The following is a 23,697-nucleotide window of genomic DNA, read 5'->3' as shown; positions in this document are numbered from 1 at the left end:
AACTGGACACAATGTTCCAGATGCGGCCTCACCAGTGCCGAATAGAGGGGAATAACTACTTCTCTAGATCTGCTCTAAATGCTCCTCCTAATGCATCCTAGTATGCCGTTAGCCTTCTTGGCTACAAGGGCACACTGTTTACTCATATCCAGCCTTTTATCCACCATAACCCCTAGGTCCCTTTCCATCATACTGCTGCTGAGCCATTCGGTTCCCAGTCTATAACAATACTTGGGATTCTTCCGTCCCAGGTGCAGGACTCTACACTTCTCCTTGTTGAACCACATCAGACTTCTTTTGGCCGAGACCTCCAATGTATCCAGGTGACTCTGGATTCTCTCTCCAGCCTCCAACGTATCTACTTCTCCCCCTAGTTTTGTGTCATCCGCAAACTTGCTGAAGGTGCAGTCCAGTCCCTCATCCAGGTCATTAATAAAGATGTTGAACAACACCGGCCCCAGAACCGAGCCTTGCGGCATTCTACTTGAAACCGACCACCATCCAGATATTGAGCCATTGATCACTACCTGTTGGGCCCAACCTTCAAGCCAGCTTTCTGTCCATCTTATGGTCCAAGGATCCAAACTATATTTCCTTAACTTATGGACTAGAATGTTGTGGGAGACCGTATCAAAAGCTTTGCTGAAGTCAAGATATCCACTGACTTTCCCATGTCCACAGAGCTTGTTACCTTATCATAGAAGCTAATCAGATTGGTCAGGCAGGACTTGCCCCTGGTGAATCTATGTTGGCTACTTTTGATCACTTTCCCCTCTTCCAGGTGCTCCAAAATGGATTCCTTGAGGATCCCCTCCATTATTTTGCCAGGGATGTGGTAAGGCTGACCGGGCTATAGTTCCTTGGATTGTCCTTATTTCCTTTTTTAAAGATGGGCACTACCTTTGCCTTTTTCCAGTCATCCTGTATCTCCCCCAGTCTCCAAATTATCTACAATTGACTTACCTGGCTGACCTCACTGAGGGATGTAGACAGGAGAAACTCTCCTGTTGACTTCCTTTACTTGCAAGATTGTGTAGTAAGAGCTTGACTGTTGACCCCTGATAGTTCCATTTTGCATGTCTCTGCTATGCACATGAAATCGAACCTCAGAAGATCGACCCTGGCCAAGTTGATCTTCCTTGTAGTGAAGACATACCCTTAGTTACCCTCTGTTATCTTTTTCTCCCCGATCTAATCTCCCTTCCATTTTCTCCAACCTTATTAGTTCTCCCTGCCCCCTTCTGTGTCATGTCCTCATATTTTACCCTGGACTCTTTTCTCTCCTCCTCTTATGGGTCATAGTACAATGAGATGGATTAGGGAGGGCAATGGGAAAAGAATAGCACCAAAGCTGTTTGCCCTGGTGTGCAGCACTACCTGTTGTGAAGGGGGACCCATGCACTTGAATAGCTGAGAAGAATACACTATACATGTCCATGTGAGAGCAAATAGACAGCTGGCATCTGTAAAGCATTTTCACCCCTACTGACTGCAGCGATACTATGTCAGTGGAGGGAAAGAATGAGACTCAGGGCAGATTTATACTTAAAAAGCTATAGCAGCAACTTCGCTGTGGTGAAGACACTACTACACTGATGGGAGCATCGTTGCATCTTCTGTCAGCATTACTAAGATGCTTCCACGAGAAGCAGTAGATATGTTGACAGAGTGTTTGCCACACCAGGGCTTAGCTGGGTATAACTACTTTGCTTGAGAGTATGGGTTGTCACACTCCTGAGTGAAGTAGCTATGCTGCTATAAGTCTGTGGTGAGGAAAACAGGGCTCTGATGAGCTGGCTACATAAAGAAACAGTATAAGACTTTCATGCTCCTCTCTCTGCTTGCCCAGACATTCAGACTACATGGATAATAAAAAAAGTCTCTGGATCTAAGCAGGTAGGAGAATGTGTCAAACAAAAGTAACCTGCTAGGGCTCAGTTTTATAGGGTTGAGTGCTTTATTTTTTAAACAGATCTCCCTTCCAAGTAAAGTGAATTGATCTCACTTAATCTCTGGGCTCACTAGGTGAATGGTTCATATGAAAATCCAAAGACAAACACACCGACTGTTTCTGAGGCCCCCAAGTCAAATGGGAATGTAGCCACACTGATTCAACAGGCATACGGCAGGGATTTGATGCTGCCCATCTCTTTTCCCATGAAAATTTGCATGAAGCTCAGACCCTACGTTAATATTCTTATCTCTCTCATTTGTCCCTGGCCACCTGCAAAAATAGCCTTGCTGTAGAAAACAGCATTTTGGCAAAATCCATTTCTTTTGGATTTAGCTGCTGATACGCAGGTGTCTATTAGAACACATTAAAGCAGAAATTCTGGCTTTCAGGCCAGTTGAGGGAGAAGCAAAAGTTGATCTTTCTGTTTTTTATAACATTTGCATCATATGCAAAACATTCGAACCTGAGAGTTCCCCCACCTGGGGGCAGGAGAGAAGATGAAAAACTCCACCAAAATACAAATTTTTCTGGGAAATATAAACAAAGTATAATACTTCACCTTTACTTCTTTTGAATGCCTTAATTTGTATCATGTCCCATTTCAGGGTCCTTCTGGTAGCTTATAGCAATTTCTGCAATAGATAAGTAACTATATCTTAACAGAGTTTTCACATTACACTTCCTTTCTCTTTAGAGTGCCTGTAGGAGGTGGCCAGCCCAGGAATAGCTTAGCAGGCGGGGCTCAGACAATAAAAGGATCCCCAGGAGCTGTTCACCCCGGAGGAGCAAGCCTTACAAACACAGCCACTGCTGTCAGACCTGTTGTTCCAATCACTGCACCTCAGACTCATTCCCAGCAACAGACAGTGTCTCCTCAGATGAATAGCTGCATGAGATATTCAGCTCAGCAAATGGCCAGCCAGACTCGCAGTGCCATGCAGATGGGTATGTATGGTCCCCCTAATGCCTCTTGCCTTACCTTCTCAGAATTTGACATGGTGTCCCCTGTGAACAAACCACTGGTACCGACAGGAGTCTCTAGGTTTCCTCTGAAAGTCTTTCATTTTAGTCAAAGCTAAGCCAGCATGCAATAGGATATGCTTTATTTGTGTCTAATATTTATGGACTTCTATTGATCTCTGGGAACTATGCTGTGTTTATCAGATTGTGCTGTTGTCACAGCTGAAATAGGTTTACAGTGGTTGCAAATATTTATATAATTTAGTTTAGAGAATAACACATCCCTCATTCTAAGAAGATTAACATTTCTGAGTTCAGTTGGCTTTGATGGCACTCACCACAAAGCAAGTAATACATGACTTAAAATGAAGAAATATTTCACTGGGCTTCAAGGATGAAAGTCTACGTTAGGCAAAGGAGAACTCAGATATACAAATAATAGTGCCACTTTTTTGAAATGGGAATAAGAGGTGTACACAGCAGGAGGCCAGTGTTGTTTCCAGTTCCCTTTTTTCATGCAAGAAGAGCTTTTTGGAGCAGAACTTACAATGCTTTCCTGATGGTAAATAGTGGCAATGTGGAGTAAATTGAAAGTAAATTACATGGTAGATCTTTATGGCACAATTTAAAGCTGGTTTGTTTTTAATATTCTGTGGTGACTTGAGCCCGTCGGTTTGTGGAGACAGATAGAGAAACACTGGGGGATGTTAGCAACTGAAGATTTGAAATTCAGAACAGACGAGATAAGGTATGCTGCAATATAAAGTACAGATTCACACAATAATGCTGGAAGGGGCCATTATCATCATCTGGTCTGATGACCTCCTTGTAACAGAGGCCAAGTGGAAAAGGAATCAAATACACATAAATCTAAATCTTATTTTACTGAACAGCAGCATAATACATGCAGCGAAGTCACTCTAGGATATAATCTAATTATCACAATTTTTTTTTACAGTTCAGGGAGTAGATACATAGATTCCAAGGCCAGAAGGGACGATTGTAATCTTCTAGTTTGACCTCCCCTAAATAATTCTTAGGTGCATCATCTAAAAGAACATCCTATCTTGACTGAGCCATTGCCAATGATGGAGACTCTACCACAAACTTTTGTAAACTGGTTAATGACTCTCACTGTTAAAATATACTGTCTGAATTTGTCCACCTTCACTGTCTGTCCACTGGATCATGTTGTACCTCCACTGGATTAAAGACCCCATTCTTGAATGTTCACTCTCTATATAGTTACTTAGGCTGTGTCTGCACATGCACTTGAGTGACTCAACATCTGCTATTCACGGATGCTAAAAAAAAAAAGAATGCACAACAAAGTTTTGCTGTGCCAAGTGAAAGTATGAACACAGTTTTGTCGACAGGAGCATTCTGCTGCTGCTGACAAAGCAAAACTCCCTCACCATGGGTGAAGTATTCTGTCGACAAAGCTGCCAACAAACAGCATTCACGCATGCTGACATTTACTTATTTATTAATCAAGTCCTATATCAGCTGCTCCATTATCTTGCCCAGGACTAATGTCAGATGGACAGCCTATAATTACTTGGGTAATCCTGTTTATCTTTGGCACAACATTAGCTTTTTTCCAGTCTCCTAAAACTTTTGTGGTTTCCAAGACTTATTAAAAACCAAAGTAAGTGGTCTAGAAACCTCCTCACCCAAATCTTTTAAAATTCTTGGTTGCAAGTTATCTGGACCTACTGATTTAGAAATTTCTAGCTATAGTGAATGCAGTTTTAATTCATCAGATGACATTAGCAGACTAGAAAGAATTGTTATGTGTTAGTACATTGCCAGTTTATTTTCAAATACAGAACAGATGTATCTATTGAATATTTAGTCCTTTTGTGCAGTACTTATAGTTAACAGTGCTTTTTTTGTGCCAATACTTGCTGGTACTGAGTACCATCACCTTGGCAGCCCCAGACGTGGGATTGGCTGGGGAGGGGGTGCAGGGAGCTGAGTACTGACTTCTCTTTTTTTTTTCCCTTCTTTCAGAAAACCCACTGATAATTAATGATTGCTGCCTAGTAATGGCCCCAGACCATTCTTAGGATACTTTTTCTTCCTAATAGATTTAAACAGCTTGTTATTGTCCATAAGTCTGCTGTTCACACCATTCGCTTGTGTTCCTTTTGCGTCCCCTATAAACATTGTGTGTTTATGTCCTGCTGAAACGAACAGATTAGCAAGCTCCCCAGGTTTTCTCTCCATCCGTTTTTCTAGTCACCATCAGCCTTTCTAGTCAGACCATGAGTATTTTGAAACATATTCACAGTTTGGGAAGACTTATGAGGTGCAATTGGAGTATTTGTTGGAAAACAGCATCAAATATGTCACTATGTCACGTAGCTTGTAATAATAACCAAGTTAGCATCAGTTTACACAGACCTGGCAGTATAATATATCTTTGTCTCTCTAGGGCTACGTCTACACGTGCACCCAACTTCGAAATAGCTTATTTCGATGTTGCGACATCGAAATAGGCTATTTCGATGAATAACGTCTACACGTCCTCCAGGGCTGGCAACGTCGATGTTCAACTTCGACGTTGCTCAGCCCAACATCGAAATAGGCGCAGCGAGGGAACGTCTACACGCCAAAGTAGCACACATCGAAATAAGGGAGCCAGGCACAGCTGCAGACAGGGTCACGGGGCGGACTCAACAGCAAGTCGCTCCCTTAAAGGGCCCCTCCCAGACACACTTTCATTAAACAGTGCAAGATACACAGAGCCAACAACTAGTTGCAGACCCTGTATATGCAGCACGGACCCCCAGCTGCAGCAGCAGCAGCCAGAAGCCCTGGGCTAAGGGCTGCTGCCCACGGTGACCACAGAGCCCCGCAAGGGCTGGAGAGAGAGTATCTCTCAACCCCCCAGCTGATGGCCGCCATGGAGGACCCCGCTATTTCGATGTTGCGGGACGCGGATCGTCTACACGTCCCTACTTCGATGTTGAACGTCGAAGTAGGGCGCTATTCCCATCCCCTCATGGGGTTAGCGACTTCGACGTCTCGCCGCCTAACGTCGATTTCAACTTCGAAATAGCGCCCAACACGTGTAGACGTGACGGGCGCTATTTCGAAGTTACTGCCGCTACTTCGAAGTAGCGTGCACGTGTAGACGCAGCCTAGAAGCTTTCAGACAGATCCTGTTGCTTCAGGTCTCCATGCTGCCACAAAGAAGTATTCTCATGTATAGAAGAGATGTGGTTGCAAAATGATTTCAGCACAGATGGATGCATCAAAGACTCCCTTTCTCATTCTCAGCTAATCCACATAGATACTTTCTGCCTTCAAAAGCTACCTTACAACACTCCCTACAGTCTCCTTGTCCCACGTGATTTTGACACCATGTCTCAATAATGTTTCCAACATCTTGGCTTGCATAGTAGTCAGAGGGTGGCATAACTCATGAGCTATAGCTCTACTGGCTTTTTATTTTATATTTTTTTGTGCTTCTCATACTTTCCATGGGTACTTGAGGTTTATTTTAAAACCTCAAATATATCATGCACAGTTACACAATCTCATAGAACTGCAGAAGTGGAAAGAACCTTGAGATGTTATCAAGGCCAATTCCATTCACTCATGGCAAGACCGAGCACCATCTAGACCATCCCTGACAGGTGTTTTTGTAACCTGCTCTTAAAAATCTCCTATGACAGAGATTCCACAACCTTCCTGGGGAATTTATTCCTGTGTTTAACCACCCTGTCAGTGAGGAAGTTTTTCCTAATGTCCAACCTAACCCCCCCTTGCTGCAGTTTAAGCCCATTGCTTCTTGTCCTGCCATAAGGAGTTAAGGAGAATAATTTTTCTCCCTCCACCTTCTAATAACCTTTTACGTATTGAAAGCTATATTCATGTCCCCTCTACGTGTTCTCTTTTCTAGACTAAACAAACACAATTCTTTCAATTTCCCCTGATAGATCATGTTTTCTAGACCTTTACCCATGTTTGTGGCTTTTCTCTGGACCTTCTCCAATTTGTCCACCTCTTTCCTGAACATGTAATTCACACAGTAAAGTGAAAATAAGCAGGATTTCTAGTGTTGACTTCAGGAATCTTGCAGTTCAGTTTCTCTTTCACCATTCCACAATGACCATAACAGGCTGTTGTCCAGTAGCCCAAATCCTACAGAGCTCCTATGTATCTCATCTTGCAGAGAGGAAAACCTTAATCCTATGTCCTTAAAAAATGTGATTCCAAGCTAAATAAAAACACATATACAATATTCAAGTCATGTACTTATTGGCTTGCAATATGCATGAATAGCAAATCAATTTTTTCACAAAGTCACTAATGTAGCAAGATAGAAAAAATGGCATATGAGCAGTCCTAAACAAGTGTTCACTGAACATTGCTAATGAATAGCATGACTGACAGAGCACAATCCAAACCCACAGATGTTTATAGCAAAGATGATGAAATTACCAAATAGACTGTAAAAACCTTGCTCACAACTGATTCTTCTCAGACCATTTCTTTTAGCTGATTTTGGCACTGTTAGTTTCCGCCAAGCCTAGAAACACTGACACCTGTGTTAAATGAAGACTGTGTGTCAATATGACCATTGAATTAGCCTTAAATCTAGAGGGAGGTAGCAGCATGCAGTGAATTTCCATCATTTGTGTCTTTATCATCAAGTTGTTGCAATATTTTCAGACCTTGAGTGTTGGTTTGTAGAGGGCTGTAAGATTTGGTTTCTTGTGCAAGGTACTGTGGATTACACAAAGCCCAAAGAAGAGTGTCATACGATTAGTCAACCCACAAATACAGTTGTACCTAAAGATTGGGATAAGCTGATTTAGGTGGGAGTAAATCAGTTGTACCCATTTCTAATATGCATTTAGGGATGGCCCATTTATTTAATTACATGTTGTCAGGTGATCAAAGTAAAAAAGAAAACAAAACAAAAAAAAATCTGAATTTGTTGATTCTTGCTAGAACACAAGATTCCAAAAAATTCAAGGCAGATGAGTGACAGTTTGGATTGCTAAAAGCAACACTTATAAAAGCTGTCTCTGTGGATCAGGGAGTAACTAGGAAAGAGAGTCAGTAGCAGTTGCTGTCCTGGAATATAGTAAGGGACCAGCTAGCCCAGTGTCCATCTAGCTGATTACCTTCCATATGTAATTAATATCTGATGCTTTAAGAAGAAACTAAAAACGTTGCAATAGGCAACCAGTCTTCTGTGTATGATGTAAGTATGAGATTTGGGTGGAATTGCTTCATGACCTCAAATGGTGATGAACTCATTATGGTTTGTATTTGGAGCAGGGGATGATGTCCTTTCCTGATTTAAACCCCTCACAATGTAAGAGCAAGTGGTGTTCTGACAAATATGAATAGAAAATATTTTTAATTGCACTAAAACAATGTTTTCAGTAAGATCCCATTGCAGAACTCCTCAGGTTGATTTTGCTGCTGTATAAAAATTGAATTATAAGAGAACAACAGGATTGTTTAGGTGTTCAGAATGCCTAACTCTGGCTTGTTCCTCTCCACTGTACATTCTTTGCCATAACCAGTATTCAGATTGTGACAAAGTGACAAACCCGCTGGGAGATCAGAAAAGACAGACACAGAAATGAAAGTGGCGCTGTGCGCTATACTTTTTGACACATAAAGCATTCTATAGTCTCCTGGATCCTTGGAGATCTGGCATTGATAGTTAGTGTGTTATAGTTATTGTTACATAGATGAGCGGTAATTCTCTGGTACATGGTGGTGATCAGCTGAGGTGAAGCAGAGTTTAGCTGTCTGAGGAAGGAAAATGAAATGGAAGCAGGAATTTATTTTAATAAGGAGTATATTTGTGTTTACTTTGAATAATAAATCCCATGGAGGCACCATTATTCTATCAGTCAACAGTACATTCAGCGCTGTGTACATGAGATGATATGACTTGTGGGGATTTATCTTAAGACACTGTGGGTATGTCTACATGTGCATGTTATTTCGAAAAGACCGGCCCCCTTTTGAAAGAACAGAGGGAACGTCTACACGTGCCATGAGCTTTTTCAATTGGAAATTGGAGGAATGCGGCTCAGATGTTGAAAACCAGACCTCGATCCCGCAGTGGGAAACCTCCCCCCAATCAAAAAACTACATCAAAAGAAGGTATGTGTGCTCCACAGCACGCTCTTTCAAAAGAGGAGTCCTCCATGGCGGTGCCCAGCTGGAGCACAGAGACACTCTGCCCTTCAGCAGCAGGGCTCTATGATCCACATGTCCAGCCACTCTCAAAGCCGCACGGGCCCAGAAACCCCGAGGCAGGAAGCTGAGAGCAGATGAGCTGCAAGCGCACAAGCTGCCAACAGCATGCCCTCTCAGCTGCCCCGATGACAGCAGGGGCCTCATGGCCAGCACCTGGTAGCCTCTGGAGCTGTAGGGTCCCCCCCTCAGAGCCCTCACAGGGGTCCCAGGAGCCAGCCCTGTAGAAAAAAAGGGCCCCCTCCTGGATGGAGCCTGAGCTTCAAGACCTCCTAGGTCTATTAAAAGAAGAGGAGATTCTCCGGGAGATGGGGGTCAAGTAGAGGAATGCCACAGCCTTTGCCCACCTGGCCGAGGGACTGAACAGCCATGGCCATCTGGCGCAAACCCTGGATCAAGTCCAGAGCAAAGTTAAAGAGCTCCATCAGGGCTACACCCAGGTTCAGAACGAGGCCAGGTGCTCAGAGGCAGGTCTCACCACTTACCTCTACTACTGGGAGCTCCACTCTATCCTGGGGCCCCAGGACAGCCCCCACCCCCTGTGGTCCTAGACACGTCCGCAGACCAGCCCGATCCAGAGGGCATTGAGGAGCCAGGACCAGCCATCCCAAGCCAAGGGGGGACACCAACCCGGACTGGTCCAGCGACAAGGGCAACCTCATCATAAACGTCCCCTCATGGTCGTCTAGCCAGGCCACAGGGAGCCAGGCATCACCAGAGCTCATCGAGGGACCCCCTGGTAAGTGCACAGCTGGGCTCGCACCTCAGCTGGCAGGACAGGAACAACACAGGCGCCAGTGGGCCATGCAAAGGCCCAGAGATCTGGGGCCAGACACCCCAGCTGGCCAAGGCCCACAGCACACCCCTGGCATCTGCCCACACCACCCAGCACCTGGCCCCATGGACAGCTCTGGGCACCCAGATGCATCATGGGATGTATGCAAGGCCGGTCCACCCCCAGGGTTGGTCCCACCTTGGGTGGGGAAACCCCAGTGCACTCCTGACACTGCATGGGTGCTGCTCCCATCATGCCCAGGCCCCAGGAAGATAGGGAGAGACGGGCTCCCAGGGGGACAGGGCTCCCAAGGGAGATGGGGGGGTGGGGTCCAGACTGGGGACTGACACTCTGTCCATCTCCCTTCTAGCTGCAGCAGTTGAAGGTCCACACAGCCCATTGGCTTCGGTGGTCCCTGAGAGCCCCCCAGGAAGAGCAGACAGGGGCCAGGCGCCTCCAGCAGCATCAATGCACCATGCCCTCAGCTGGAGGCCATGGCGGTGCACGGGAGATGACACCCCCAGCCTCCACCAGGCCGAGCTGGCAGAGCAGAGTCTCTGGTTGGAGGAGGCCAACCTTGCTTGGCAGAGGGAGGCGTGGGACTGGCTGATGTCCTGTCTGAAGGGCATCCATGAGACCCTGCAGGAGCACGTGGGCAATGTAGCAAGGCTCCTGGAGCGCCATGCTGTCCCACCCGCTGGCCAACCCCCAAGTCCCCTGCAGAGCCCCTCCCCCCCACAGAGGTCCCTGCCTCCCTGCAGAGGCCCCCACCCCACCCCATGCTGACTCTCCCACTGACATCCCCCAGTGCCCCTACCTTCCAGCTCTCCCTGCCGCATCCCAGCCCCACCATGAGCTCACACCCAGGGGGAAGGGGATCCTGGGGCTGACAGGGCTCTCGCTCCACAACCCCCATCCCTGAGTGACCCTCCCATGTCAGGTCCCTCTCCACCTCACGATGTAGATGGCTGGCCCCCAACCCCCTCGTTGTAAATAGTTGCACATTGCACAAGCATTAGGTTGTGGTTGATAGTTTTAAAGGTTTGTTGCATGCCAATGCCCATGTCCCATAGTCTCATTGGGGGGAGGTGCGGGTGCAGTGGTGGTGGTGCTGCATGTGGTGGGGGATCGATGCGTGGGAGGACGGTGAAGGATGGGTGTTGGAGGGAGTCAGTGCAGCCCAGGGCGAGGCTCACCTAGAGGGCCTCCTGGATCCAGACCCCTTTGTGGTTCGTCGGGTGACTGGCAACAGTGGCTGGCTGCTCGAACCCTCCAGAGGCCTCAGCTGCCCACCCCTGGATGTAGGCATCCCCCTTACCCTCCACAATGTTGTGAAGGGCGCAGCAGGCACCCACCACCTGTGGGATGTTGCACACCCCCACCTTGAGGCAGGCAAAGAGGCACCACCACCACCCTTTGAGGCTCCCAAAGGCCCGCTTGACCACATGCCGAGCATGGTTGAGGCAGGTGTTGAAGGCCTCCCAGCTGGGGTAAAAGTGGCCAATATAGGGCCGTATCAGCCACAGCAGTAGGGGGTATGCTGCATCCACGACCATGTAGAATGTCACGGGAGTGTCCCCAACCAGCAGCTCCTGCTGGGGGTGAAGGTACTGGCGTCCATATGCTGGCACAGACTGGAATTGCAGAAGACCCTGGCATCATGGGAGCACCATGCCCAGCCCACGTAGATGTCCATGAACCAGCCGTTGTGATCTGCCAGGGCCTGGAGGACTACCGAGTGGTAGCCCTTCTGGCTGATATAGTGGCTGGCGCTGTGTGGCAGGGCATGGATGGGGAATGTGCATCCCATCCAGGGCACGGAAGCAGTTTGGGAACCCCAGCGATGAGAAACCCCCAGGTTCTTGACGTGGTCAACCCAGTGCAGGAGCATTGTGTTTATGGCATGGACAACCTGCATGGAGGGGAGACCATGTGCTCTCGTTAGGGTGCGGCAGGATGTTCCCGGCCAGTGTCCCTCCCATGCCCCCTCCCAGCCAGCCGCCCTGGGGTCCCCATGCCCCCTTGTGTCCAGCAGCTCCCAGGGTCCTCCAGCCCCCTTCCAGCCAGCAACCCCCCGTGGTGCCTCAGGCCCAGGGGCCCCTTTCCCCTTCCGCATGCTGGGGATGTGCCCTGGACCCAGCTTTCCTCCAAGAGGCCCGCTCCAATGGTGGCCTTGCCCACCCCGAACTGGTGCCCGACTGAGTGGTAGGAGTCTGGGGCGGCCAGTTTCTATATTGCAATCACAACCCGCTTCTCGAGGGGGAGTGCAGGCTGCATGGTGGTGTCCTGGTGTCTCAGTGCGGGTGCCAGCCAGTGGCATAGCTCCTGGAATGTGTCCCAGCTCATGCAGAAGTTCTGCAGCCAAGTGGCATCATCCCATTGCCCCAGCACCAACTGCTCCCACCAATCTGAACTGCTGGGGTGGCTCCATGGGTGCTGGGGGTAGGGTGCAGGTTGCAGGGGAGTCCATGTCCCTGGGGGCACTGCTCTGTCTCTCGAGGAGGAGGGGGTCAGCCATGGCGACTGATCCATCCAGTGCCAGGAGCAGGGTGTTGTCAGCCATGGTGCTGCTGCACTGGGATCTGCATCGCTTCTGGCAGCTCAGCGGGCCTCGGCTAGTGCCAGGCGGGGGAAATGGGAAGGGGGTGGCCTTTAAGGAAGCAGCTGGCTGTGGGCCCTGGGAGGGCTTGGCAGCCATGCAACCCTGTTCACAACTCTTTTGAAAGAGTGCTCCTAGCCATGTGGACTCTCCCTTTCGAAAGAACGGGACAGATTGTCAAAAGAGGGGGTCAGATCTGCGATCTGCCTTTGCCATGTGGTTGTACACTTTCAAATGCCGAGATTTTGATTCCTGGTTTTCGATTATGTCCTTTCAATGGTGGGCTCCCATGTAGACACAGCCTGTGTGCTTCATATTAGGAGAAGACTTTCAGTTAGTGCCATGTGAAGTAGTGATGTTCTGAAAAATTGGAGAAAACAAAATCTGTTTAACCTGAACCCTACATTTTTGATCCTCTTGTCCCCATGTGCACTCTTGTACCTGAAAGCCCAGTGGGTAGGACAGTCACCTAGGAGGTGGAAGACAGGAGACCTAGGTAGGAATCCTGACTCTGGAACAGAGATGTGAATCCAAGATCTGTCCACACTTAGGTGGGTGCCCTAGCCACCAATAGGCTATTCTAGAGCAAGTCTCTTTCTGTATCTCTTAAAGCTGTTCCACTTTGTGTAAAACACTTAAATTGCCATTGGAGCAGGGACTGAAACCTGGCGGTCCCCACTCCCAGGTAAATACTCTGACCATAGGCTGTACAATCAGTCTTGTGTTCTCTGTCTGGGGTCTAATGACAATTCAGGTCTTTTAGGCTGCGGCCACACTTGGCCAAAACTTCGAAATGGCTGTTTCGAAGATTACTAATGAGGCGCTGAATTGAATATTCAGAGCCTCATTAGTATTAGGAGGCTTCCGGCCACGGTGCTTCGAAAGTGCTGCTTTTGAACGCGCGCGGCTCGGCGCGGCTACATGGGGGTCCTTTTCGAAAGGACTCTGTGCATTTTGAAATCCCCTTATTCCTCTCAGCTGAGGAGAATAAGGGGATTTAGAAATGTGCAGGGTCCTTTCGAAAAGGACCCCCGTGCAGCCATGCTGAGCCACGCGCGTTCAAAAGCGGCGCTTTCTAAGGGCCATGGCTGGAAGACGCCGAATGCTAATGAGGCACTGAATATTCAGTTCAGTGCCTCATTAGTAATCTTTGAAATTGCCATTTTGACGTTTTGGCCAAGTGTGGCCACAGCCTGATAGACAGTAGAACAGCTTCAGCAGAGTAGAGTGAGAGAAAACCACATCACAATAGCCAAGTGTCTGGTGATTAGGACACCCCCCTGGATTGAAGTCCCTGCTCCAGGTGTGAATGCGAGCCTGTCTCTCTTGTCCCAAGTGAGTGCTCTATGCACAGAGCTGCTGAGTTCAAGGGAAGCTGGCAGCACCCCAATCTTCTCCTTCTCATTTCTGTGAATGGTACTCCAATGGATCCAGTGCAGATAACCCATAAGTGTTATTTTTAGAATGTCAAAGCAGTTGGTTTAGACATTACTGACGTCTTTTATGTGAATGAAACAATTTGCCGGAGTCAACACAAAGGTTTTGGTTGACCTGTTGGTTAACCACGATGTTTTGGTAGACCTGAATCTGAGTTCTTCAGCAAAAAGAGGGGACTGGATGAAAAATTGTGCCCTGCTCTACTTCCAGTACAATCCATTCTGATGTTGAGACAAACTTTTACCACTCCTGTGGACAGTCTACCATTAGGCATTCAGTGTGTTTACCATAAAATATAATAAAATTGGTGGCACTTTGACTTGCATCAATAACAAGTTGCACTCTTCGCTTTGTTTTCCCTCCTGTTATTCTTCAGCAGCATACCCCTCTGCCCAGGTACCAGAGCGACCCACAGCAACTGTCTCACCACTGAGAACCCAGAACTCCCCATCCCGGCTCCCAGCCACTGCAGTTCGGCCACACTCCATGGCTTCTCCACAACACATCCACCAGGCCTCTGTCCAAGTTCCTCCTGGAGCACAGTGTGCCAGGCCCATCATTCCCCTCACTTCAGCCGCAGCAGCCATCACTCCTCCAAATGTCAGTGCGGCCAACTTGAATGGAGAGGCTGGCAATGGGCCAATCATCAGCTTGGTGACTTCCAGCCCAACCAACAGCTCCTGCAAAGCAGAGGAGAGGAAGAATGAAAAGGTAATCATCTTCCCTGTTGTTGTCTAGCAGTTGGGGAAGCAGCATGCCTGTGTGAAAAACTTTCATAATTTTCTACTTTTCTTCCTCTGTTTCCACTGAACTTCCTTGTTAAAACCCTGTATTTTTGATTAATGCCTCTTGGGGAAGAGTGGGATGTGATTTTTTTCCCCTGGTTAATCTGCCAAATTATCTTGTTTAACAGGCTTGCTGAGCCTGCAGGTTGTCTGCATTTACAAACTAAGGTTTTTCCTTGCTAACTGTCATAGAAAAAGGTATATAAATTAATCCTCTGTAGATGTCAAATATCCCCCATTCCTACGTTTGAATAAGAGAATTAAAGGACAAACATCAAGAGATGCTTTTGCTCACTAGGTTTTCTGTGAGAGGCAGAAGCAGCGTTTCATTATGTACCCACTGGGCATCCATTTCTACAACTATTTTCATACTTTCTAAATCTGTTCACTTGTTATGCTGAAGCATGATCCATTTGCATACAAGAAATGAGGTTAGCTGTTAATCTTTTACATTTCTGCCTTCTGGCATTTTACATGGCTGGTATCTCAATCTTACATAGTCAAAACAGCTTAGAAAGACATTAGCTGTGTCTACACGTGCATGCTACTTCGAAGTAGCGGCACTAACTTCGAAATAGCGCCCGTCGTGGCTACACGCGTCGGGCGCTATTTCGAAGTTAACTTCGATGTTAGGCGGTGAGACGTCGAAGTCGCTAACCTCATGAGGGGATCGGAATAGCGCCCTACTTCGACGTTCAACGTCAAAGTAGGGAACATGTAGACGATCCGCGTCCCGCAACGTCGAAATTGTGGGGTCCTCCATGGCAGCCATCAGCTGGGGGGTTGAGAGACGCTGTCTTTCCAGCCCGTGCGGGGCTCTATGGTCACCGTGTGCAGCAGCCCTTAGCCCAGGGCTTCTGGCTGCTGCTGCTGCAGCGGGGGATTCATGCTGCATGCACAGGGTCTGCAACTCGTTGTCGGCTCTGTGGATCTTGTGGTGTTTAGTGCAACTGTGTCTGGGAGGGGCCCTTTAAGGGAGCAGCTGGCTGTTGAGTCCGCCGTGTGACCCTGTCTGCAGCTGTGCCTGGCACCCTTATTTCGATGTGTGCTACTGTGGCGTGTAGACGTTCCCTCGCTGCGCCTATTTCGATGTGGTGCTGCACAACGTCGATGTTGAACATCGACGTTGCCAGCCCTGGAGGACATGTAGACGTTATTCATCGAAATAGCCTATTTCGATGTCGCCACATCGAAATAGGCTACTTCAATGTAGGCTTCACGTGTAGACGTAGCCATTATTAGAGAGTCTCTGGCTTCACAACCGGGTGGCCAAGTGAGAAATTTATTTAGCCTAATTACATGGAAGAAGTTTTAGGCGGTACAAGTCTTGGTGGCTGGTGATGGAAGGAGAATAGAATGCTGACTTATACATGGTAGGAGCTGTTAATAGTTCTGTAAACATCTTCATTTCTTCCGGAAAATTGCATTGCCATGGTTCAGTGAAACAAAGAACGGGATTACTGTGACTCATTGCAGGATGTAATTGACACATTGTAGATTTAGGCTTTGAGGAATCAACACTGGAAACGATATTCAAGTGTCTACCCCTTAAACATGTTGCTAATGAAAGCCAGGGCTCTAAACATTCTCAGCCTTTTAGACTCTTAACAAATATTTTACTTCCACCCAGAGTTTGCCCTGTGTAAACAGTTCCCATGCGTCCACTCTGAGAGTTGTGCACTGGCCACCATAGGAGAGCCTACTGGTAAACTCTGCCTGTAAGCAAGCTGTGGCTTGTGTTTGAACAGCTTGAGAGGCGAGGAATTTAGCTTTCTCCTGGACTTGCAGAATTTTTTTTTTCTAAATTCACAAAGTCATTCCATAGTGACAGACTTGCGTAGGACAAACATGCACTGTGTACACAATAACGCTGTAATTAGAGATCTGACTGAGATGAAGGAAACTTGGTAAATAAAACATGTGCACAGGTTCACAGATAAATACTAGTTTCACAGAAGAGGAGGAACGCAAGTTTTAAAATCCAGCCTTACTCTTCTTCCTGGTGCATGCTTTTGATGTCTTTCAGCAGTCAGAAGAAAAGCATCAAATTCTGCTCTAGATGTGAAATTTTAGGTATCTGTTTGCAGACAATGAATTCCTAATTAATACTGAGTGTTCCATGATACATGAATGGTATAATACTTTTACTTGCAATCTCAGTTACTTCTTTTGTAAGGAAAAGATCCTATGGTATATTGGCAAATTTATTTAAGATCTATGTAATCTCAGAAATGTATTCCTCAGCAGGGCTTAGTGCAGTGGGATTTTGGTACTTTTTTTAAAAAACTCGAAAAGTATTCCAGATGTGTGTAGATTTTTACTGATAAATTTCTGTAAGATTCCACATTAAAATTACACAGGCACAGTTATATTCTGTTGTTTTCTAAAATATTTGTAAATTTATCCAAACCTGTAGAGCTTAAATTTAATGATGTGTCTGAGGGAAAAGTAAAGCCATGATTATTTGATCTTCATTGGCAATTATCAGTAAACTACCTATATTAGTTCAGTAATGTAAAACATAGCTGAAAACCGATAGCCCTTGCAAAAAAGTCTGGAAGAAGTGATGGTAAAAATGATATTTTGGAATCTTAAAGGGGCTGGTCTTAGTCCTTCTGCAGGAGAGAATGGCATATAAAGCTGCGTCTACACGTGCACGCTACTTCGAAGTAGCGGCACCAACTTCAAAATAGCGCCCGTCGCGTCTACACGCGTCAGGCGCTATTTCGAAGTTAACTTCGACGTTAGGCGGCGAGACGTCGAAGTCGCTAACCTCATGAGGAGATAGGAATAGCGCCCTACTTCGATGTTCAACGTCGAAGTAGGGACCGTGTAGACGATCCGCGTCCCGCAACGTCGAAATTGCTGGGTCCTCCATGGCGGCCATCAGCTGGGGGGTTGAGAGATGCTCTCTCTCCAGCCCCTGCGGGGCTCTATGGTCACCGTGGGCAGCAGCCCTTAGCCCAGGGCTTCTGGCTGCTTCTGCGGCAGCTGGGGATCTATGCTGCAGGCACAGGGTCTGCAACCAGTTGTCAGCTCTGTGTATCTTGTGTTGTTTAGTGCAACTGTGTCTGGGAGGGGCCCTTTAAGGGAGCGGCTGGCTGTTGAGTCCGCCCTGTGACCCTGTCTGCAGCTGTGCCTGGCATCCCTATTTCGATGTGTGCTACTTTGACGTGTAGACGTTCCCTCGCTGCGCCTATTTCGATGTTGGGCTGAGCAACGTCGAAGTTGAACATCGACGTTGCCAGCCCTGGAGGACGTGTAGACGTTATTCATCGAAATAGACTATTTCGATGTTGGCTGCATGTGTAGACGTAGCCTAATTGTCCTGTGCGTTGAGCAATAAGCCCTTGAGTGTATTCAGACGGTATTTCATTCTTATCCCCTCTTTTCTGAAGTGGTGAATGAGGCTTGTCCAGTCCCAACTGTGCACCTGTTGTATGCACAATCTGGACAGATATTGTTGGAAGATGAGATTTAGGCTAGTTATGGCCTTAGAGCTGCTCGGTACTAGAGAAGAGCTTGAGCCATGAAGATGAAGTGCAGATCTGGACAGAGGTGGAAGGTCAGCCCTGTAGGTCTGATATGAGCATAGTCCAGACATCCTCATATTTTGTCATGAGCCCATAGTGTGGTTTAAAGTGAGGCAGCGAAAGTAACCCCCCGGACTGAGTTGTTTAGAGCAGTGCAGGGGATAGAGCCATTCAGCAAAATTAATCCCCATGCACAGCTTTGGAAATCTGGGGCACCAATCCTCTCTTTCAGATTATTTGTGAAACATCTTGGCCAAAACTTTCCAACCTGGCAACTAAATTCATGTTTAGGCACTATGTGAAGGTCGCTGATTTTTGAGGAACCAAGCATCCATTGACTTCACATGAAGCCACTCGCAGGTCTGACATTGCAGGTGTTCGGGTTAACTGTGCAATTGCAACCTTAAGCCTTCAGCCTTACACCTTCTCCCACATTTCTCTCCTCTAGGACTAACCAGTCCCTCCCCAAGGCAAGGGAGACACCACAGGAATACAAGGTTGAGGTCAGAATAAAGGGCAAGTAGAGCATGAGGGGAGACATAGATAAGTGGTAGAAGCTGGGCCATGCAATTGGAGTCACTACACAGAATGGCAGGAAGGGTGGAAGTAAAGGGGCAGACAAGAGGATGAGGGGCCCAGTGAGAATCACTAAGTTCTGGGCAAAGCACAGAAAGTGGGAGGCATGATACATAACAGGGAAGAGGGTCAAATAAACCCAGATGGTGGAGGAAGCCCTGTAATTGTCATGGCTGCTCAGTGCTGCTGGACACCAAACCCTTCAGGCACCAGTAGCCTGCCAGGTGTACCACGTCTTAATGGCAAACGGTGAAGATGCTTCAGCAGCTAGACCTAGGTGAAGTGGAAGGGTCTTGTACTAGGGCTGTCAGAAGAAAGGAAGCTTGGCAAGTCCAGAGGGTTAACCAGTTATAGTTCAAGGTGAACTCTGAAGGTAGAGTATTGAACAGCAGCTGCTGCCCTGGTACTCATCTCTGAAGGCAGCACTTCCCGCCTGCAGGTGCCAACAAGTATGCATGGCATGGAATTTAAGTAGACCTCTACAATTCAAGTAGACCACTATTCATATTTTCCATTTTGTCCAGTGGTCACAACCTGCTCCACAGGCAGCTCTGTAAGTGTTTCCTCTTGCTCCCAGGAACTGGCTTCTCTCCAGGTCCTGACTCACCAAGTGACTGCTGTTTTTGGAGAATGCCCAGTCACTTCCTGGGTCAGGATCCTTCCTCTGAGTTGGCCTGGAGAAAGAAGGAAGCACAATGGAAGTGTGACTAATGGACATCATTTTTCCCTGCCAGAAGTGCTTCATCATTTCCTAGTCCTGGGTCTTTACTTCTACCTACTCAAGGGACAGAAGGTGTTCAGTGGGGAAGGGGCCATTGGAAATTGTCATTTCCTGCTTATTGGTTTCACCACAGACCACCCATCCTAAACCATTATGAGGTTCAGAGGTAGACACTATTCTTCTCCAGGAATAATATATCACCATTCCAGATTCCTTTCCAGGGGATTGAACAGAGAATCCCTAAAATGTCACCAGATCACAGGGAAAATGACCAAAAATGGAAGTGAATGCAAATGGCTTCATTTTATGGTAGCAATTGTACTTGAATTCTTTCAACTACTTGTCTAGTTCGTTACTTGACAACTGTTAACTTAATATATAACTGTGATCCTCACTAAACTTTCAGAATTCCCCACCCTCCTTCTCCTCCTTTATTTGAAAGAAGGAGATGGAGATCTTTGTGAGAGAATGAAACTAAAGAGCTGTGTTATGTATTCATAAATCACGGATCCTACCTCTTCACTCAGGATGAGGGCTCTCTAAATTCAGCTGGTAAAAGGAATCTGAAAACATGCAATTACAGGACAGTCTTTAGTTCCACCTCAGCCAATAGCTTGTATCATATCTTCCGTCTGTCTGTCTGTCTCTCTCTGTCTCAGTCTCTCTCTCTCTCTGTCTCTCTCACACACACACACACGTTCTTTCTCTCTCTCTCTGTTTAGCACCACTGATAAAGCCACTTATTTGAATGAATGAATGAATGAATGAATGAATGAACATTTCATTAAACATGCTCTTTATTACTTTAATGAAATCAATCAAGTCACACTGAGTGGTTTGACCAATCTAATTAAACTTTCTGTGAAATCCACTCATTTCATTTCTGATGAGAATTTTGATTAAATACCTATAAATGTCTGGCATGGGGTCTGCTAAAGTTGAAGATAAGTGATTGCTCTTGTGAGCAGCCTGTTAATGCACCGTAACTTTTACTGGCTCTTTTTTGCTTTAGCAACAAGAATGTACAGAAAATGTTTGAAAATTGGCAACCCAAAATTAAACAGTTCTAAGTATACAGGGAAAAAAATCCGCTCGCAACTTTAAAATAGGATAGAATCAACAAACAAGTTCCTGGAATCTATGTAGGAGCTGCAGAAATCTGTTAAACAGATCACATCAATGGGGATTGCTGTTTACTGATGTGAAGCTAACAAGAGTTATTCAGGAAAAGCCTCTGAACATACACCTACAGTTTTGCATGTAAAAACTGAGTAGACAATAAAGGGGATAGATATCTTTTTCCTTACGTGTCACCTGCTCGTACAACTTCATGTTATTTGGCACAAAAATAATTAAGGTCACAAATTACAGATGCAAATTTGGAGCTGGTTTGAAGTCCCTTTGAAAATTTGGTTCAGTAAATTAAGAGTGTGTCAGATTGTCTTTTTCCTGATTTCACAGAAAAATTCTTCATCTAGATTACCTGTTTAAACTGTGACACTATTCATCAGACTGATATATTCAGCATAGCATACTGCATAATAGACCAGATCAGAGCTCCCTTAGTTTCCAATGACCAAGTTTTAATATATGTTTTGCAGCTTTCATAGATTATTAACATTTGTGTAAATGAAAAGGATTATCACTTTACATTTACTAAAAATTGAATTCTTCCTTTAGAAAATTTAACATCAGTTAAACCGTGAGGTGCTGAGCATCTCCCCCTGACTTTATTAGTTTTAAATCCCCAAAATAGTGATCATCACTTTGGTGAAAGTAAGAATAAAAGAAACTAATGGCTTTCAATATGACTGACATCGTATTTTTGGAAATGTAATTCAGTAACCTTAATAGAGATGAAGTGGTATAAAATATTTCTGACATTTGAGAAGAAATTGGAATTTTACAAAAAGGCATGGGAAAAATAAAGAAAAGCACCGCACTTTAGTTTCTCTCCTGGTTCTATTTCCTCTGAGAGTAGAAAACAAAATTAGCAGCATTGTCAAGTTTTGCATTAAAAATATAAAAAAGCTAAAGAATAAGTTCTGTACTGTGAAAGATCCATTTCTTTTCAACACAGCAAAGTGGGCTATATTCTGCAGATCATCTCCCTCTTTCCATGCTTCAGCAGGCTCATCTTGTGACCATCAAGTGATTCACCAAAAAATTGGTAGATTTACGGAAGCCTTTTTTTCTGATCATGTGAGCTCAGGCCACAAAGTGCAGATTTGGGGTAAAGAGTTCATGCTTAAAGTCCCTCCAGTGCTTTCCCCTCCATCATGTAAGCTCAATCACTCAATCAAAGGACGAAAAAAAAAGAAAAAAACCCACACCTAACAACCCTGGCAACCAACTGATGAATACTTTCAAGACTGACAATTAACCCAACCGCAAGTCTGAACCCCAGCTGTCAAAACATAGCATACTTCTGCTTTACAAGAAAACAGATTATCTTTTTGACTGGCCAGAGTTCTTTTGTTTAGGTCAAAGGCAGTAAGGCATGATCAAAATTTCCTTTTCTTCTTCAGATTTTTATGTTAGTAAATGCTTTCAAACTCCCCACAGAAATTTCGCACCTTGACTTTCTTGTGAAGCGACCTCAGAAATCCCATTTTTCTTGTAATGTTATTGGAGGATCCTTCATATATCTATAGGGAAATTTTCTTGGTATCATGTCACTGGACTGTACCATGTGGCTATTAATAGAGCCGCTCAAGAATTTTCACAAAAAATTGTTTTTTCCTCTATCAGATATATCAGAAGGAGTTGGTTTAGACAAATCCAGTTTTATTTAAAAAAAATAAGTTCTGAATTACAGAAGTGCCCCATTTTGAACAAAATAAAATGTTTTTTCAGGTATTCTTGAAAGTTTAGTTAACTTACAGTAAAATTGTTTTAAAATATATAAAAAGTGAAACATTCTTTGATTTACCTGTTTCCTCCAAAATTTGGATTATTGAGTCTGAAAAATTTTAGAGAATGATTTTTCACCTCACATTAAGGTGTTTAGAAAGATTTGAAATCTCAAACTCTTGTAGTGTAGGAAAGTTGTTTCTCAACAAGCGCTAGATATAAGTGGAGGTGAAGCCAAAGAAACTGTCACTGGAGAAAACCTTGGCTTTAAAATAAGTCTGTAGGAATGCATTCTGCTGGCATCTACAAAGGCTTCATTTTATAGTGGATAGGGCTTGTGTTGTTTACTAAATCCTTAGCTTTGCTTGGGGGAAAACCAAAGAAATCACAGATGACAAGCACACACGAGGGAGTGGTGGAAAGAAAAAGATGAAGTACTGTGCATGTTGTGTGAAAAAATATAGGACTGAAATTTGCAGCAAGGACAGGCGGGGAAGAAAGGAGTTGTTGCCTTATATACAGTAAACTCTTCCATATCCGACAGTCTATCATCTGAAACTGTCAAATAACCGGCATTTTAAACATAAGTAAATGTTAGTTATATTTTCTATAAGTACAGTACAGCAAAAGTAAATGAAAATAAATATAGCAAATACAGTATAAGTTTACAGGGTACAGTACCACTATTGTTGGTAAATAAAGTACTCTGCATACATTTTTGTTTGTTTCTTAATATCTAATCTTGTTTTTCTTTAGTGTTATGAATTGCTCGGGATACCTCTCTGTTGTCCAGAATATTTGAATCTCCAGCAACTTCCTGGCCCCAGGGCTGCTGGATATGAAAGAGTTTACTGTATTAATAATGCAAACACTTTGACTAGGAAAAACTACTCACCAGGAGCATGGTGAAGCATTGGAATGTGTTGCCTAGAGAGGTGGTGGATTCTCCATCCCTCAAGGTTTTTAAGTCCCGACTTGACAAGGTCCTGGCTGGGATGACTTAGTGGGGGCTGATCCTGCTTGAAGCAGGGGGCTGGACTAGATGACCTCCAGATGTCCCTTCCAGCCCTAGGATTCTATGATTGACTGACTTTGAGATGGAAATAAATAAGGGGGTAGAAAACCAAGGGTGATATCATGATAGGAGCCTGCTACAGACCACCTAAACAAGAAGAAGAGGTGGGCAAGATTTATTTAAAACAACTAACAAAATCATCCAAAGCACAGGATTTACCAGTGATGGGGTAACTCAACTAATCAGACATCTGTT

At 45.4% G+C, this 23,697-nt stretch overlaps 1 protein-coding gene across 3 annotated transcripts in view; it reads left to right on the top strand.

Moving 5' to 3' along the window:
• Positions 1-23,697, top strand: part of SH3RF3 (SH3 domain containing ring finger 3) — a 456,298-nt gene that overhangs the window by 388,808 nt on the left and 43,793 nt on the right. For 2 of the 3 annotated variants that reach the window (XM_074991008.1, XM_074990989.1), the window contains 2 exons: positions 2,649-2,899; positions 14,336-14,670. In XM_074991008.1, coding sequence (XP_074847109.1) covers positions 2,649-2,899; positions 14,336-14,670 — 586 coding nt within the window. The remainder of the gene's footprint in view (positions 1-2,648; positions 2,900-14,335; positions 14,671-23,697) is intronic. The other variant, XM_074990999.1, reaches the window with a different exon arrangement.

Source organism: Carettochelys insculpta, chromosome 1, assembly GCF_033958435.1.
Source record: "Carettochelys insculpta isolate YL-2023 chromosome 1, ASM3395843v1, whole genome shotgun sequence".
NCBI lineage: Eukaryota > Metazoa > Chordata > Testudines > Carettochelyidae > Carettochelys > Carettochelys insculpta.
Note: the sequence above shows the minus strand (reverse complement) of the source record. Positions and strands in the feature narration are given on the sequence as shown.